We start from the raw sequence: 18,179 nt of genomic DNA, 5'->3' as shown, positions 1-18,179 counted from the left end.
CAAAAACTACGATCAGAGCGTTGGGTAAAGGATAAATTTTCTCCGACAAACAGTTTTATATTACAAAAACTCGACTTACTCGTTGGTTTCCAGCCTGAGCTTTTGACGTGGGTGGAAAGTGTGGTTGAATTCAATCAGGCATATCCAAACGATGCAGAATCAATGTATGATATTGTGATTGAATATGCACCCCAACTAAATATGGAAGAAGCGTTTACAATGATGACAAAAGATTCGAGGTGGAAAGAAGTTGCTGTGCAAATAAAATGTGAACTAAATTTCTGTTTGAAAGCGGAAATAGCACCAGATTTCTTCCACAAACTCATATCGCTTGATCTCAAACAACCAGATATTTTGAAAAGCGATGATTTTAAACTTTTGGTCAAGTACGCGGTCAATTTTTATTTTCTCCATCCCAATATCGTTGGAAACCAACCCGTGTTGACAATTCTGAAAAAAGCTGCACAGACAGACACAGAGACTTTGATCAAGCGTTTAGAGCAGGCAACTAATATCGAAGCCATAACGCCGTCGAATCGCCTAGTTGATTTATTAAAAAATATTCTGGCCAAAGAAGACAAACTGAAATGGGCATGGTTCCGTTATGCCTCCACGCTCGACTGCCAGCCTCTAAATTGGAATACAGCTACCATGTTGAGTACCATTTATTCCGAAGAGGAGCTGGACTCTGCTGTTGTTGAAGTATCTTCCGAAGTCAAGGATAGCCCTGAATTTAAAGTGTTTCTCGTTGCGTTAGAGGATGATTCGAACGATGCACTACAAAAGTGCGCTAAGTGATACAATTTAGAATCGGACGAAACTCCAATTGAACTTTAGGTTTAGACAAATCGAATCGAATCGAATAAAAGAGTATGTGCTGTAAGAATCAGCTGCAGTCTTCACTATTCTTTCAACAGACTTTACCTCGATACCAACGACTTAATTGTTGGCTCTTAAATGCAATATTCGAGATTTTATAGACATAACGTGGGAATTTTTTTTGACTAATAGACTGTCTGCATAACTTTACATACTTTCATGCAAAAAATCGACACCCTGTCATTTGAAGTTTTCGTCCATTTGCAAGATTTCTTACCACTAACATTGGTTCTACCGGTATTGACACAAATATGAAGCGTCGTACTTATCTTGCGTGATACCGTAATTGGCCGTCAAGATTGAGATCGACGGAGACATCTGCCTGGTCGGGGTCTGCAATTGGAGAAAAGTAGGAGTGACTGTTTCCGTGGTCCTCTGTGCTACTAATGATGACTGACAGTTGCAAGTAGAAATACCAGGCCTTAGGATCATAAAATACTTCATGTTCGTCCGTCACCATGTGGCAGCTCTGACGAGTCGGCACAACGTCATGTGACACACTCAAGGTCTGGAAAAGCACATTTTTCACGGGTCTTTAGCGAGAAAAAGGTTATCACTCATGATTGAAGCGACTGAATAGACTGATGACCATAAATCTACAATCATTATCTCAAACAGTAATACGATTTATTTTGTGCTGTAAACGCTATGGAACGATTGCAAAGTATTACAAGACGATAAAGTCTCTATAATGATCACCTGATTCGGGAAAAAGAGCTGAGTTTTTCATGCACCATGGCAAGTCTGTTATCAAAAACACGCACATAGAGCTATATGCGAAGCGTGGAAGGGGTATTCTTTATTCTTTGAGTCCGTTTTATCTATGGGGATACCCATCGCGGTTTTAATGTCGGACGTGGAAGTTTGGAGTAAAATAGTGCCTCACTCGTCAATGACCTTTATCAGATAACAGCGTTGTGGATGCTTTTTTTCATCAAAGTCAAAGCAAATCTCTGCGAGAATGGCATCGACGGTTTGTGTCGAAAAAAAATAACGGATAGTATGATGTATCTTCATAACAAGCTAAATGCAACCACTGTTGCGACACAATCGCCAGTTTTTAAAACAGATGCGCTTTAGAGCAACATGGTCTGCTGTCTTTGATCAGGACCTTCAACTTCGTTGATCTATACTATTCATAGCTTACGAAAAATAGTGATATCGCCATCACGCGGTGATCTCGTTGCTCTATAATTGTCGGGTTATACAACAGCAAGTACAGAATGCATCAGCGATTTTTAGTCGTCTGGAAGCGCAGCTTTCCGGACCAAATAATGGCTTAGAGCTGGCTTATTTCAAAGATGTCTTGTACGCAGTCCTCCATAGCACGGGAAGTCGGATTCGGCATCCAAATTAAGATCCTACAAGCTGTGTCCGATGGTATGCGCTTGAATAAGAGGTTTTCCAGTATGGACACGTGTTTATTTGGCACCAGCAAAAAACCTCTTTTGAGATGCTTCATTGGAAAGCATATTTTGGGGGCAGATCACACGAACATCAAGTGCCTCGTGAATTGAGGGGTGCCATTTATATCAATCAGACTTAAGAATGTGGCTTTGCGTTGCTTGTTTCTATGATGCAAATAATGCCGATATGGCACGACTCCTTCAAAAGGACACCAAATGGCGCTAAGGTGCATCGAGGTTGTTAGGTAGTGCGTGGGTCAGGAAACCGCATGAGGACCTCACAAATTGGCTCTCTCAAAATGATTTGGCCATTATTGTCGTCTGAACGCTTTAACCTTTGACTTACAATATAGTTCATCGCATGCAGATGACAATGCGCATGATCGCGTCATCGTGTGCGAGGCTTGGCAGCATCAAGTGGCGAACAAGGACTATCCTGTTCATGATCAAATTTTAATGGCTATGGCTTAGTATCTAGTCAAGTTCGGGTATCATTCGCTTGGTTGTGAGTGATTTGTGATCTATGCTATTCATGAATCCAATATCTGCGCACTACAACAATATCACCAGTGAATTGAATGATAATTATCCTTTTTAGCTGAGAATTACTCGAGGTAAAGTATAAGTCAAGCGGATGCGTCCCGTAATACCGGTATTGTATTCTTTGAGGACCGTCTGAGCGAGAAATCTGATCTCGCAACTTTCAGCGATGATATGGTCAATGTGATTATCGCCAAAGCAGCGCATTTCGCCGACATTGCTTGACAATGACTAATGTATCAGATAAAATTTCGCGCATACGGCGAAATATTGGCAAATGCTATCCAAGGTGCTTGGTCCTAAATTAAAAATGTTAACCGCTGACCATTCGCAAACACGAGGTCAGGCAGAACGGGTGGATTGCAATTATGATGACTATTGATTGGAGTACTTGCACGGAGAGTACACACAAAAAAAATAGCTTCCACAGATTGAATGTACGTTTAATAAACTCAGTACATACCTCTACTAGTTTGACCTCAATTCACATAAATGTTATAGTGAACATATGGATCATTTTAGGCCGACACGAAGTGACTTCGGCTTCAAAGGGGAAGGATTGTCGACCGATTTCGACTTGCTGATGTTGAGCTTTGTAACAAAACTGGTGGCTTCTCACAAAAATTGAGCGTCGCGCACAGGGTGGGGTGGATGACTCTATGGCTAAAGGCCGCGACATACAAAAGTAACACACCAATGCCAGAGGCAGGTGATACACGCACGAATATGCTGTGCCCAAGTAAATGCAATAGTCCACAAAATATGCAGGACCTGCAATCTGCAAGACAAAGTGGCGACCGCGCCAAATTGAACCGTCCACATTTGTTGCAAGAGATAAACTAAGTAATTTTTATCCTGAAGAAAATGCGAACACACCCGGCATTTCTTGTGAGTCTAATGAAGCTGTACCAAATCCCCGCTCTTTCGAGCAACCAAGATGTGAAGCGCTCCGTTGCAGGAAATGCAATATTTTTACCACAACTTCGAGCCCAGCTATCCTCAATTTTAAGCGGTGACGTATTTTGACGTATTTCTGAAAAGCAGAAATGCCTCGAAGCAGGCTTAGCGAGAAGTAAGTTTAGTGGATGAATCTGAAAGCTGGCTCATCTCTGCTTCATACGCACACAGTTACTTTTGGTGAAAGTCAACGTGCTGCCACGGCAAAGAGAGCTAATTACATCCATCCGCAGAAACGCTGAGTTCTGTCGGCGCTGCCCAATGACCGAGGGCGGCTCATTGCGCACTAAACGTTTTGGGGCAGAAAAACATATTAGGGCTCTTAACAACATCCAGTATCATTGCAACAGTACACCAGTTTAGTGAGAAGCTTGTATTAGGCAAAATTGCCTTGGGTCCGTGACCGCTTACGGACTGGCGCATAATCGGCCTTTGTCTCCCCTTTAGAAGATGCAGGGTCAAAACACCTTTGATCGATAGCGATTACAGCTATATTTTCGAGAAAGGCAGGGCTACTAATAGTTGAATCGAAAGGTGATTGCTGTCACCTCGACAATCACTTAAGTGAAGCTGGCTTGTAAAGCCTTTTGTCATGCAAGGCGGCGTGTTTTCTGCACCGTGTGCGCGAATAGAGACATGTAATCAGCAACATTTGCCAGTTTCTAGGATCCAAGGAACATTCTTCGTGTAGTATACGATTTCCAATTGCAAAAGCTCTCGCGCAGCGACTTTCATATGATTATTTTGTACTGGGTGTGAGAGAACAGCCTACACATGTTGCCTAGAAGGAGCTCCGCACCAGCGCGTCGAGCGACTTTGAGCGGTTTAATTATCATATTTAAAGCGTGGTGCTTTAGATATGATTCGGCGTAGCTCTTTGCGCTTGTAGTTAAGCAAGCTAAGCTCCTTGAGTCAGGTTTAATTTGTTGGTCACGAGCTATATTTCGTCGTGAGTTATTCGAGAGGGTGGCAATACACTTTTCGCCGATGGGGAAGGATAAATTTATCAAGGTTTGTAAGGCATAAAAAATGGGCGTTGCGAGTGGCCGGGTCAGTTTTCGTGGGGTGGAGGCGGTCAGGATTCGGATTGTCACTGGAAAGAATCTTATCGGAGAGCTCCTCGGTATCCTCACCGATATTTCAATAGTCGTGGTCTAGAAGATTGCGCTTTTATCGGGAGCTCGTTGAGTCATATAATTTTAATCACGGAATCGAAGTTCCTGTGGAGATATGTACATGGCAGATAGTGGGGTGGAATCTACAGACGTGGTGGTCGCTTGAGAGGATTAAGTTTTTCAGTGTCTATGGAAGATATATAGTCTAAACCTTGTGTGGTTTACGTTGTAGCGGAGAAGGGTTAAAATACAATCACGATTTTAGAAATACGAAAGTTACATTCACATAGTGCAATTGTGAATATTCATACATACCGGAATATCGGTATTTATGAATTTCGAGGTGCACGTCAGAAAATTAAGTTCTGTACAAGAATTCTTCAAAACTAGTATAGGTTATCAAAGTCGAGCGCAATCGACAGACGAAACATTTCGTGTGAAGGAAACTGTAGGACCGGAAAAAGCGCTTGCATAATGTGTCATGGTATTGTTTTGCTCTCGTGCACCACTCGCAAACGCGTCAGCTTCAGCATGCCTGATGGAAAATAGGTAAACCAAAACGAATTTCGCACTAGATACTTAAACATAACGATCAAGTGTTGCATATAAAAGGTTGCGCGAGATCAAGTAGGAAATTTCGCGGGATACAATTCTCTATCTTCACGAACCCAGGCAAACACTGTGAATCATCAAGTCTATGAAATTAAACAAAGTCGTTGCCAATAATGATATTGTTATACAAGACACAAAATACTGAACAGCCATTTCAACTCGTATTTGAATTGGTATAACTTAAGCTGAGAGCTTTTTCATCTGCAAGTACCACACTTTCTACATTATCGCTTTCGGGGCCATTGATATCGTTCCTCTTGTCATTAAAAAACGGCTCAATGTACCATATATCCTATATATTTGATGAGCAATTATGAAGCGGTCGTCGAGAGATTTAGATTGGGCTAAGAACCTATTAAGAGTTTATACAAGCCAAAGTAGTTTATTGATTCAATCATATATTCTACATCCAAATACAAGCTCGTCCTCTTCTTACCTACTAAACAGATGGTTTTGATTTGCCGTTCAATATGATAATAAACCTAAACCATCATTGCATAATCAGGCAGAAGATGTTTCCTCCTGAAAAGGTGTCTCTTGAAAAATTATCTACAGTTCTTGGGTTACTAATTTTACACTATCACTGGTGGTTGCGTGAATGTCACCTGACAAAGTAACCTTAGCGAGTACAGCAATCCACAGGTTATTGCACGCTCATTTTACTTCAATGGTCTTAAAACACCATATGGAATAAGAAATGGTCCATGAAAATCCGATGAAAATTTCTTTAAAAAAACACCACAAATCTTGAGTATAAGTTGCAAGAAATGTGCAAGACATTATTTTCTGACGAACATCAAATTGTATAACGAGATTCAATATTTGCCGAAAAAAAATGACAGACAAAAGCTGTGCAAGTCCTTCAAGGCAGTGAGGAGAATTTTACCGTGGTCGTATCGTAAGTCGTGTGGACACAACAATAGATAGATCGGTCTAGGCTGCGTGATGACCAATTATGTAGAGATCATGAATTAAACTTTTTATTTCTGGCACACTTTAAATTCATTATATTTAATGATAAATCAACGATGTTTCGGAAAAGGCGGACAGAGTCGATTCTGAAAATGTTGAGGCGCTGTCATAAGAGTCGTGATACCCCGTTGCTTGATCCTGCGCAGCTTCCTGTGTACTACAATTTATTGCTTTACTCATACACTGTGAACAGAATGTAATTTTGCGCTGGATGAGTTCGTCATCTTGTCCAATGAAATGCATTCGCTCGCGCACTTTGCACGAAAAGCACACATCACCATTGCAAAGTTTGCACGTGCCTCGACCGAGTCCTGCAAGATTTTTGCTTTTACCGCACATGACGCATCCTTTACTGTTCTGACTGTCTTGACGCTGCTTAAAAGCAGCGTGTTGACGCTGAAGCATCCACGCAACTTTTTTTAGCTGACCACATCGCACATAATTTGTCACCGTCAACATGGAAGTCGCTGTAACTGGTGTTAAGACTTGTCTCTTTGCTTTGTGACCTGGATCGATGATACACACCCCAAAAGTGTCGATGATTGTACTATGAATGTGGCGGTAGAACCCGACGAGTGACATGTTACTTCGAGTGAAGTAAGAGAGAGGCTTTGTTTGCGGAAATTCGATTGAGTGGAGTACGTGGTACCCAATCTGAACACCGTTTTCCAGATGAAGAATGTCTGTTGCTTCCACGCATACATAATCTCGGCTTTTGTTAGACTTAAGCATGGATTCTGTTGCCATCCACTTAATCGTCAGAGATCGAAATGGCTCCTTCTCGCTTGGCTCAACCACGGGACATAGAATTGCTCCACTTTCAAAATCACCAACATACGCATTCTTGATGCGCATTGCATCTCGAGTTGTGTTAATAACTCCAAACATGAGGTCTTCTAGCTCCCCAACGACCGTACCGACACTCATAAACACTGCCATGTCTTTCTCTTGCTCGGTCTGTTCAATCGGATCTATTGTAATTAATCCTTTGCGAGCCTGATCCTTTGAAGTGCGTTCACTATAAACGTGGAGATCATCTTTAGACTTGACATGTTCCCAACGTCGACTATCCACGCGGTGTTGGTCCGTAATAAAAAACTTTTCGTACTTCTGCAAGTGATTCTGCACGCATCCATTCACTAATTCGATGAGTTGCTCACGCTGTTGTGCAGTGACGCTTAAGTCTGGGTACGGATTTGTCGTGTCCTTTGGCATCGCACTAAGCGGTTACGAGGGGAAATCGCCAAGTGCCATTATCTCACGTTCGTGCGTCCATATGATGCGAACATCACCAATCAGGGTCGGGTCAGCAGGCTGTATCCTTTGATTTGGACAATATGACAACGGGCACGCACTGTAGAGGTGTAGAAATAGTTACTCCAGAGAAAAAAGATTTAACCCAAAGTGTTCCGTGGCCCACCGAACAGATTGGATGGACGATTTAATTGTTAAATTTTATAGACTGTCTACCGATATATGGCGGCTGCCAAGTAATAAATAGCCATATTCCTACAGGACAAATTCAGTAAAGTCGTGTCCTGACAGGATACATCGTGTAATAGCACTGTAAGCAAATGTTTGAGACTAGCCTCATAGTAAAAGTATCCGCTTCAATTTCAGATCGACTTTCGTATACTGTCTTAGATTTCGAGGGCAAGTTCAGTGATAGCTACGTAAAATTTTGTTGTTGATGCGATTTGTGATACAATTTTAAAGTTAAGGTCTAGCCAGCGTAGTATGCAACCCCATCAGCCTCGTCTTGAATGTTGCTAATATCTGGCGATAATATTGTGTTAGCATTCATAATGCCCACCCTTATACTCCAACACAATTGACACCATCAGAAAGCTGTACGGGTTTCCTTTGCCAGCAATTAATGGATTTTTGTATTTATAAAAATTACACATATGACTGTTGGCTGTCGTGCGTTATTGTCTGAATGCTCGCTCATCGATTGCGCCTCTAACAAGTTATGACATTTATTGATAGCATCAATAATTGTGATAAATATATGCTAAAACCGGCTTGACCGAATGTATCGAAGCTTGCACGCTACCGGCACATTCTATTAGGTGCCTTTGTGTTAAGATTGAACTTGGTAGTAGAATTTGAAGCAAGTCCGGAAACTAAGTGAGCACACACTGTATAAAGCCTTTCCTGCAGTCCTGTCGTGCCTATCCTTATGCATGAATTTGTACGGCAACAATGTTGGACATGTGACGAAACAGCAGTCTGTTTCCACGCCAAGGTTGAGGCTACCTTGAGTCTTTAGCTCAATCGTACAACGTATTGCGTCTCTGAAAGAATTCATCTGATATCGTAAATTTCTGGTCAATCTGCTTGTTGATCTGCACATGTATGTTTGGACTATCTGTAAGTGTGTTGCGTTTCGCTACACAGCATTTGACGTTATCCTGGCATACGACTCGCGATGTAAAGGTTAAACCGCAAAGTTTTCGTCAGTCAGACGATTACTTGAACGGTCATGGTCGTATGATTGAAGTATAATAAAATAAGCTCAAATCTTGGTGAGACCTAGCAGCAGATTATAATCTCTTTTAGTTATTAGATTGGGATTTTTCTACATGATACAAACACAAGTTACAAAACATGTTTATACCATTTTTTACTTATTCGATAAAACGTCGGATCCAGATAAAGAATCCATGACATTGAAGGCTTTATACCCTACAGCTTGATCCTGAGCTGCGGGTATAGCACTCATTCGGGACACCTCACTGATGCACATGACGCAAAATGTGATTTTCTGTCGAAGGAGTTTCCGATCCGGCGTGAGAAAACTTATCGCTTTCGGGCGTTTGCACTTGTAGCATACGGGATTCAAGCACAACTTGCAAACGCTTTGTCCCAATGCTGTAACTCTGGGGAGGCCAAAATTTCTATGCGTCAGATTTCGGTCGCAAGCCGTACAGAAAAGTTCATTGTTAAAAATATTTTGGGTACATCGATGTCGAAACGATTGTGTTTCAGCTTGTCGGTGCTGTAGCCTCCATGTGAGTTTCTTTGCTTGTCCACAGATAACGTAATTTGTGGTAGAGAGCAATGCTTGAGCCGAAGCTTTAAGTGCCACTGACCGAAATATTTTGCCTCCAGGATGCACGGTGTCGAACGCGTACGTGTCGATAACATTGTGGCTAATTTGTCGATAGAAGCCAATTATTTTGTGATGCGCTCGAATTGTACCAAGAAGAGGCTGAGTGTTGGGAAAGTTGATTGAGTGAAGAAGCTGGTACCCAACGCGATCTCCGTCCGCAAAATGCAAGATACCAGTCGCTTCTAAGCAAATGAAGTCGCGATTTTGAATGAGTCCAGTCTGATTTAGTGGTAGATTAATCTGGGTCCATTTAATTGATACGGAACGAAAGGGATCTGCAGCAGTGGGTACAACAATATTGGCTAATACAGCGCCATCACTGTAATCTTTAACGTACGACGCCTTTACGCGCATTATCTCTTGCGTCGGGTTCACAGTACCAAACATGAGGTCATTTAGCTCTCCCTCAAAGGTACCCACAGCGAGGATAATGGGCATGTTCTTTTGCCAGTTGTCTGTTGGCTGATGGACAGGATCGTCCTCCTTAATTTTGCTGTCGCTATATCCGTCTCGCTCCACGTAAACGTGGAGATTCTCGTCGTCGCCAATCGACTTCCACTGAGAGTGATTCACCTTTCTTTTATCAACGACTACGAAGTCTTCGTATTTTGGAAAGACTTCGAGGATCAGGTCACTTTCAAGGCGAAGGAGGAGTTGACGATCCGCATCAGTGAGCTCGAGTTTTGGATAAGGATTGGTAGTGAAGGTGGCTTTGCCCATAATGTTCTGGCGTTTTGAGAGCAAATGGATTGTGAGATCGATATAACGAAGTATTGATCTTGTGTTTCTCAAGGTGTTGTGTCTGTTACATATACAGCGCTACAAGGCATCTTTGCTTTTATTTGAATGAAATTACAAGCACGTACCTTGGACCACTATAATCTCTGTACGGCAGATGAGTCATTTTCGCAATGCGACTGAGCTACCAAGAGACTTGTAAAGAGAAGAAATTTAGATCAATCAAAGGTTGCAATCAGCCTGATAAGATGACTTAGATTAAATTTGGTCATAAACTATAAAGAGTGAAGCTTGATTTACAGCTAAAAAAAATTTGTGGTAACTGGTTAGGGAGGCTCGATTCTGGTGCTGTGAACACAAAGCTATATAAAGATGATGCGAGATATGTACTAGCGCAATCAATTACTAATCTTGTTCAATCAACGAACGGGAGAGAGGCCGAAGTTTGATTGACAGCTTGAATGAGAAGATCTCAGAATGTGATGAGCGAATGTCTTGCACAGCAAAGTTTGACTCTAGAATTTAGACAGACATTTTAATTTTAGTTTTGATGAGCTTAAATTTTAAAGCGCTTGAATCCTGCAATGAGATGATCTCGACAAAATCGAATGTCAAAATGTAAGATTCTGGATGTGATTCCACCTAGAAGTATCATGCAATCAATATCTGGTGTCAACGACATTCAGTATCTGAAAATTTCGCGATCGATATTCTATGTGTGTGGTGGGGTGACCAACCAATTATGCTTTCAGCTTCACATGATAATTTTTGTACGACTCTATAATTTAGAATTAAGCATTATATAGATTTTACAATCAGAAGTATTTCCAAACCTACCTTATACGTCAGTCGGATCTTGTAACTGTGCTAGGCAAATATTCGAAAATATCACATACCATAAGCTAATCTATTATAGATAGGATATGTATAAAGGCTAAATTCTAATACATCTAGTCGGTCTATGTCACCAACCGCGTCATATTTAAGATAAAATCCAGTTTCAATAACTTGTTCAGACCAAGCAGCGCTCAAACTGTCAGCGCTCTCACGGGTTAAGGGGGGTTCCAAATGAACCTTTGACATATCCTGTTGCAAGGGGCACGGATATCTTATCAGTACTTGGGGTCTTAAATGACCCCGCGACCTGTCGGCTAAGCACTATCATAGCTTTTGCGATATATCGGTGCAAAAGCTGCGCATCCTACATATGTGCACGGCGCACCCAAATTCTCAAAGCCCGAGATGCGGGTGTTGACAATCAAAAATGCTTAGCTCGAATCCTACCTCTCGTTGGAGGAACATTATCTTTAGGACTGGGTCACATTGACCTCTATCTCAATGACGTGCGATAGAGCCCAATTCTACCATAGTAGGCCGCCCTGCGCTTTCTCATACTCGTCTTTCCCCGCAATGTGTTTGTGGGGCAATCCTGATTAGCAGATCAGCTCTATGAACCAGTCATTTGATAGACGGTCGAGGTTGGGCACAGATTTGTACTACATCCACGATGAAATATCTACAAGTACTACGATCATGCTTGGCAGTTAAGAGACCTATCCTTCTCGTTAGGATGGCTGAGGCTCATAGCATTTGGCACGCCTGTAGAGCTTTATTGGACCGTACTCTTATTGGCTCTTACGATCAGGAAATGATGTTATGTTCTTGAAGTAGGGTGACACATCGAAAGAGTTAAGAAAATAGGAACCCATGACAGCCGTTATCGCATTTGGAAGCGAGTTGCTGCATCTACGATGCTAGCTCTCGACGCTTGGGCGTAAATCGCAAATTCTTGGCTCTTTGTCGGGTGGTCAGGAACTTGATCGCACGCGATATGCCTGGTTAAGCGATGCAAGTCTACCGCGTCATGATATAGGGCCTGTGTCTAAGGGTGAAATTTTAATTCAGAGATAGCTTATGCGACGCGCTGATGCATTGATTGGTATATGGCCAAAATAGCGGTAAACTTAGTCTCTCAGGTCCAAATATACTCGTCTTCATGGTGTAGGCCGTTTGCACGCCCATTGATGCCTGTTTGACGCGTAAATATCTTAGCGCACATCATGCAAGTCCGCTTCGACGGGGTCTCTCAAGCAGCGAGGTAGTCATAAATCTCAATATTGACAGATGTAAGGAATTTAATCTAACTCATCTGTTTGAGCATCTACAATGATTGACAGGCATATCGCCTCTGTGCATCTCATCCTATTGCTTTAAGTTGGTACGCTATGTTTGAGCCTGGTTCCTTTAGTGTGCTCGTTCGTACCCCATTAGACGTTGATGAATTTTCCAAAAAATACAGATGACAAAACGTAAAGCAAAATTCTTTCAGGGTGTGGCATGAACAACCGTGAGCTCGACAAAAATGGCTGACTCATGTCACGGCAATTGCCTTTTAAGGCTCAAAGTGTCAAATGAAATCACACATCGGAAATGTGTGCTTACGGCTCCTTCAAATAACACGCAGACTTGAAGTGGTGTTTGTGGCAATGTACGTTACAAACCAAATAAACGTGGCCTAAAAACAACTAATAATCGATATTATATAGCTCAGCTAAAACATTGACACATGATTCATCCCGCACCAGGCTCAGTGCATTCCAAAGTCAAACTTCCTTTGCCAAGTCAGAGACAGATATGGCGGGATGGTCAACATATATTGAACTTGATCATAAGAGCTTGTGACCGTATTAAAGAGCGAGAGGTGGAGACTTTTTCATGCATGGACAGTGTAACAACATCCCGTTTTTGTTAACCAGCGTATTTTGTACAGCTTAATGCAGCGGATGAATTTCCATCAAACCTAATGTATGCCCCTACTACGTTGCCGTTACTGTTAATCAATTTTAATTTCGTGCAATATCTGGGAGGCATTTGATGACCCCGAAGACCCGATCATAATATGAAGAGTTCTGATTCATTTCTAAGCACATAAACATCCATTGGGAGACATTATTTGCATACTCTCAGGATGTAGCCGCGTCATAATTCCGTGCTGTGATAAACTGATATGGTATGTTATTGCGATGATCGTGTCTTTTTTGTTTGACTGACCCTGTAAGAGTATACTATGTAGCTGCCGCTGCTCGAATACCTGCATCAGCGTGTTTCCGATGAGGCAATCATTTGGCTGACGATTATATTGCAGCAATGTTCAATATGCTATATATGTATCCGCGACGTAGTCACACGACCGACTAGACCGTCATGAGAAATTGTACAAGAACACATACTGATGCGAAAAATGCTATTCTATAATATCGCTATCATGAGTATCGAAAATCGAATCAGTGCGGCCAATCGAGCTCTACCTTCCCACGACTGCGATAAGACTTGATAGGTGCTATAATGCACCAGCTATGGTTGTATGCTTCGCAGACCGCATATCGTGAATTAAGAAATCAACTGATAAAAGTCAATCGACCATGACCATTCAGTGCTGACAAAGCGAATCGAGTGAAAAACTTCAAAATAATGAACTTCTAGTCGTGGTCGCCGTGTTGTTTCGTAACGAAAAGGAAGCTCCTGTTATGTCGCGTTATGTTGCTGCCATGTCAGTAATGCTATTCAGAGACACCTAGAGCTGCACTGGCTTTTGCTCCCACTCATCCCCATCAAATGTTAATGCTACAGCTGTTTGATGAGTACGGAAAAAAATCTTTAAAAGTCTGAGCAATAAATTGGCTCACCCCTGCATAATGATCTGTAGATGAGACTTCTCAGATGTGGCTTCTTATAAATGGCGTCTTAGGTTGCAACCATGTGTTAAGCCCTTACGTCTTGAAAGCTGTGTGGTGTTACAATATCTTTTGTACCCCTTACGAAACCTGCATATCGTTACAATTATGTCTGATAAAATTTCGCCTCTTATAATCTGCCAAGCATTTTTTTCCGTAGATATCTCACGTTGAAGGTATATTTTTACTTATGGTGACTTTATGCATATTATAAATGAGTTAGTCTCTTTCAAAAGTTTATATTTCATGATGCTTGATTCGGGCGCCGTGTGATTCCTGGACGGAGCAGTGAGTCTGATTTTGACCTATCTTGCCGTGTTTCACCTTTCTTCGACTCAGCGAAAACGTGATCATGAGCTGCAATTATCGAGTTTGCATTGGCGACATTGATAGACTAAGTGACGAGATTGAATGTATACAACTTTAGAGTGATGTGATGTTGGGCCGTATCATGAGGAGAAGTACATCCAAATTTAGAGTTAGCTCCAAAACAATTTGGAGCTTTTTACTTCATAAAAACGCTCAGTTCTGTGCCTAACATAGCTATTCATACAGCCGGTGCTGAGTGTGAAACTTCCTCAGCATCTGTACTGATAGGGAGATCACAGTGAGCAGCTATTGGATGACCAGACTTGCACTTCAGACCGTCTTCCGAATAATACGTGCATTGGGCAGAGAGCGACCCAATCTTGACGAAACTCCTTTACCGATCGTCCTGCGTACTTATTCGACAATACGTGACTCACAGTAGTCAAACCCAAATTTGCCTGGAGGCGGCTTAATCAAATATGAAAGGACGGTTCACTGTAAATCCATTTAACGAGTTACGCCTAACGTCTTCAGATGTCGCTGACCTCGAAGCCCTCTTTGCCTCCATTGTGGACGCAAGCATCTCGCGCTACGAGGAATTTCTTTTTCAAGACCATTGTCGTATTGACACAAATCACTGGAAACTTGTTAAAAGCCGCGAAAACGCCAAAGTGTATTCGGAGCGCAATTTCGATTCAGCGCGACCTGCTCCTCGTGTTCCAGGCACACCTGTAGACCTACCTTCGCTACTTTGCTACGGTACTACAATTGGTGATTTAGAAGATATGATGTTTGGAGTAGTCAATCCAACGCTGGAGAGCATGAGAATTAAAGCTTCATATGTCGATGATATAAGCGGTGCAGCAGTCTTATCTACAATCACAGAACCTTCGATGGAAGAACCTTTCAAATCTTTAGCTGTCAAATGGATGGAGCTTGATCTTCCTTTCCAATCGATTGGTTTGGTGTACAATCGTGATTATGTGTACATTGAAGGAACCAACATTGTGCACTTATCGAACGGCGAAAAAATTGGATATCACATAATACACTCAGTCAACTTTCCTGAGACCCACGAGCTACCTGGGCGCGTCCGAGCGAATACGTCCATTTGTAGCATATTCCGCCAAGTGAGACCCAATGCCTGCGAAATTTATGTCACTGGCCTCATGGACCCAAGTGGTGATATAATTCGTAAGCTCATTGTGCCTAACATGGCGACGTCTTTTTTATCAACGCTCAAGTATGCTCATTGTGGTCAGATGAAAAAACTTGCTTGGATGCTTGAAAAGCGATACACAGAAGCTAAAGAGCTGGGCACGCCCAATCGAGAACTTGTCTGTGTGACCTGCGTATGCCCGATAACAAGTCGTAAACTCGGCGACTTCGGTAAAAGTGACAGCACGTGTAAACTTTGTTTTGGTTACGTGTGTCATAACTGCAAGATCTCTAAAAAGCTTAGCTTTGTGACTCCGGATTTGCTCTTAGCCCGAAGAAAGGTCACTTTTTGCGCTGTATGCGTAAATGAAGCGACAAGAACACCCGCTGCTGAGGCGGCACGAGCTCATATTGCCTCCATCAGTGGAAGAGAGGTTACAAATGCTCTCTACCCGTCAACTACATCAACTGCCAGCTCACTATCTGAACATTCTAGAAATACTTGTAGTGAGTAACTTCTCCATTGCTTGGCTTTTGATTAAGTCATGTATCCATTTGCAAATATAAGCTTAACATGCTTGAAGCTGAATGCCGTTGTATAAAGCCAATTTAATTTTTTTCGTCAGTCGCATATTCGTCTCACTCACCGTCTTAATAAAATTCTGGCATGTTTAGCCCGGAGGCCTAATAACAAACCCCTGAGCAAAGTTTAAAAGCTTGAGTAGCAAAAATATCGCATCACATTTTCTGAAGTATAGTTTAATGTGTTGTCACTGACGTCATCGCGGAAATTGGAGCTAGCGCGTCAACACCTTATATCAAAAATCTGCATGGATTTGTGTGAGACACTTATAACATATTAATAGTTATCATTCACGTGACCCACCCAAAGCGCGTCTTTCATCAAGTCGCCTTGCCCAGTGACACTATGCCAATGCAGCGGACAAAACCTACGTAGAGGCCTCAACAAATAAGCCTAATGCTGGGCCGTTTGGAGTAAACCTCTTTTCTATAAGCTTTAGGAGGTAAACAGAAACTTATCAATTCTGCAAACTTGGTCACCTCGATGTATCGCAAATCGTGACTTTATAATCGACCACCACTAACATAGCGAATTCTTAAAATAAATGTACAGCTATGTTGATTAAAGCTTAGTTGGTTAAAGCACTGGAAATTCAATTCGATGAGTGGGAAATTATAATGCAGGTAAACTTTAATTCTGACATGTGGTCTCGCAGATGTCGATTTCAGCAACATGGTCGTACTGCAAATTTTAGTGCATTTTTGTGGCTGTAAAGGCGCGTGTTGATGTTCAAATGAAAAATCTAATATGCACGACCGTGTTGAGGTGAGGCACGTCGCGAATTTCTTGAGACTGCAATAAATATAACTTCCTCAGCAAAAGTTGTCGAGAATACCAATGTAAATCCTTATCAATTGGCCTGTAACATAAAATTAACGCTAGAATATCATCAGCGAGTAAATTGCTCAATGTAATGTAACAAGCGCATGCCTGTGATGAAGCTTCTGCTTGCATCTAGAACACAATCAAATGCAAATATGGATGACAGCTTACAAGACAGCTTGCATTCCAGCTTAACGTTGAAGCATGGGGAAGGCCAGCAAGAGATGGCATAGCCAAACTAAAAGTCTGTATTCTTGGTATAGATTTGCATTTGCGATTCTTGAATGCAGTAATTATCTTCACAATAGAACCAAGTGTCTGGGGGCATGCAGACTCTTCATCAGCTTGAGCGTAAATCGCTCGTGCTGGCCACTCCGAACATCGTAAGCTATTTTTCTGTATACGCATATCCCTTGACGCAAGCAAGCGAATCTTCAGTTGCTCATCCTTATCGACTTTGACTCAGTAATTTGAATTTTTGCGGAATGGTACTCTTGACGTTGCTGCTAGCCGCAAATTGACGTTCATCGTTGATATGTCCACGACGGCAGCAAATGTTAGTTTATTTCGTCGTCAACGAGATTCCCCGAGTTCAATTCCCGCACATTTCGCGCCAGTTCAGCCTAAGAAACTTACTGTTGTGCGGCATGTGGAGCCCGGGTGGAGGTCTGGTTTTTTTTCAAACAGCATTGTCTTCAGGCGCAAAGACCTCTTCACAGGTTGACTTGCACCAGTCTTCAGTCTTTACACGAATGCTTTTCAAAAGCGGCTTCGCAAATCAAAGCGGGGGCTCTTCAGCGTAAGCGAGAAAGCTGCGATGATTGTTACCATGAAAGCCATGGAGCATCATTTTTCTCACTGAGTCAAATGTTGTCAAGCACCTGCGTGTCAGTTGTATCATTTGCTTTACTTATTGCCTCATGAATGCAAAAAATATCGAGCGCACTTGACCCTTTATGCGTCAAACAGTTTACATTGCCCCTAAAGTACAAGCGAGACGAAAAACGTTTTTGGTTAGCATCTAAGTAGCGCCTTTGCCGTCAACATGCTCTTCGCCATAATGGAATCCCCACCGATAAAATAGGGACAAGTGTCAGTGGCAAAACATGGCTCCCGCACCTACGCTATCGATCATAACGATGCAGCCGAGAAATTTCACGAATGGGGACAGTTTGTGCTGTCAGCGAATCTGACATAAATTCCAATTGGAGATGATTGCTATAACAAATTGCTGTTGCT

At 42.1% G+C, this 18,179-nt stretch overlaps 6 protein-coding genes across 6 annotated transcripts; 4 read left to right on the top strand and 2 right to left on the bottom strand.

Moving 5' to 3' along the window:
* Positions 1-162: 162 nt before the first annotated feature.
* Positions 163-798, top strand: PHALS_09775 (uncharacterized protein; the record flags this gene model as incomplete). The annotated part of the gene is made up of 1 exon (XM_024725090.1): positions 163-798. One exon carries the CDS (start codon positions 163-165, stop codon positions 796-798), a length of 636 nt encoding a protein of 211 aa, XP_024575902.1.
* A 5,722-nt stretch (positions 799-6,520) lies between these two features.
* Positions 6,521-7,696, bottom strand: PHALS_09774 (Zinc finger, RING/FYVE/PHD-type; the record flags this gene model as incomplete). Its single annotated transcript, XM_024725089.1, has 1 exon — positions 6,521-7,696. The coding sequence occupies one exon, from the start codon at positions 7,694-7,696 to the stop codon at positions 6,521-6,523; it is 1,176 nt and encodes a 391-aa protein (XP_024575901.1).
* A 1,411-nt stretch (positions 7,697-9,107) lies between these two features.
* On the bottom strand, positions 9,108-10,316 carry PHALS_09773 (START-like domain; the record flags this gene model as incomplete). The annotated part of the gene is made up of 1 exon (XM_024725088.1): positions 9,108-10,316. The coding sequence occupies one exon, from the start codon at positions 10,314-10,316 to the stop codon at positions 9,108-9,110; it is 1,209 nt and encodes a 402-aa protein (XP_024575900.1).
* A 2,014-nt stretch (positions 10,317-12,330) lies between these two features.
* On the top strand, positions 12,331-13,232 carry PHALS_09772 (uncharacterized protein; the record flags this gene model as incomplete). The annotated part of the gene is made up of 9 exons (XM_024725087.1): positions 12,331-12,333; positions 12,387-12,432; positions 12,512-12,552; positions 12,634-12,664; positions 12,732-12,822; positions 12,881-12,955; positions 13,008-13,035; positions 13,105-13,139; positions 13,202-13,232. The coding sequence occupies 9 exons, from the start codon at positions 12,331-12,333 to the stop codon at positions 13,230-13,232; spliced, it is 381 nt and encodes a 126-aa protein (XP_024575899.1).
* Positions 13,233-14,856: 1,624 nt separating this feature from the next.
* PHALS_09771 (START-like domain) lies at positions 14,857-16,050 on the top strand (the record flags this gene model as incomplete). Its single annotated transcript, XM_024725086.1, has 1 exon — positions 14,857-16,050. One exon carries the CDS (start codon positions 14,857-14,859, stop codon positions 16,048-16,050), a length of 1,194 nt encoding a protein of 397 aa, XP_024575898.1.
* A 1,846-nt stretch (positions 16,051-17,896) lies between these two features.
* On the top strand, positions 17,897-18,138 carry PHALS_09770 (uncharacterized protein; the record flags this gene model as incomplete). The annotated part of the gene is made up of 2 exons (XM_024725085.1): positions 17,897-17,953; positions 18,025-18,138. The coding sequence occupies 2 exons, from the start codon at positions 17,897-17,899 to the stop codon at positions 18,136-18,138; spliced, it is 171 nt and encodes a 56-aa protein (XP_024575897.1).
* Positions 18,139-18,179: the final 41 nt, after the last annotated feature.

This window comes from Plasmopara halstedii (assembly GCF_900000015.1).
Source record: "Plasmopara halstedii genome assembly, contig: Scaffold_430, whole genome shotgun sequence".
NCBI lineage: Eukaryota > Oomycota > Peronosporomycetes > Peronosporales > Peronosporaceae > Plasmopara > Plasmopara halstedii.
The sequence above is the reverse complement of the archived record's forward strand: the minus strand, read 5'-3'. Positions and strand labels throughout refer to the sequence as shown.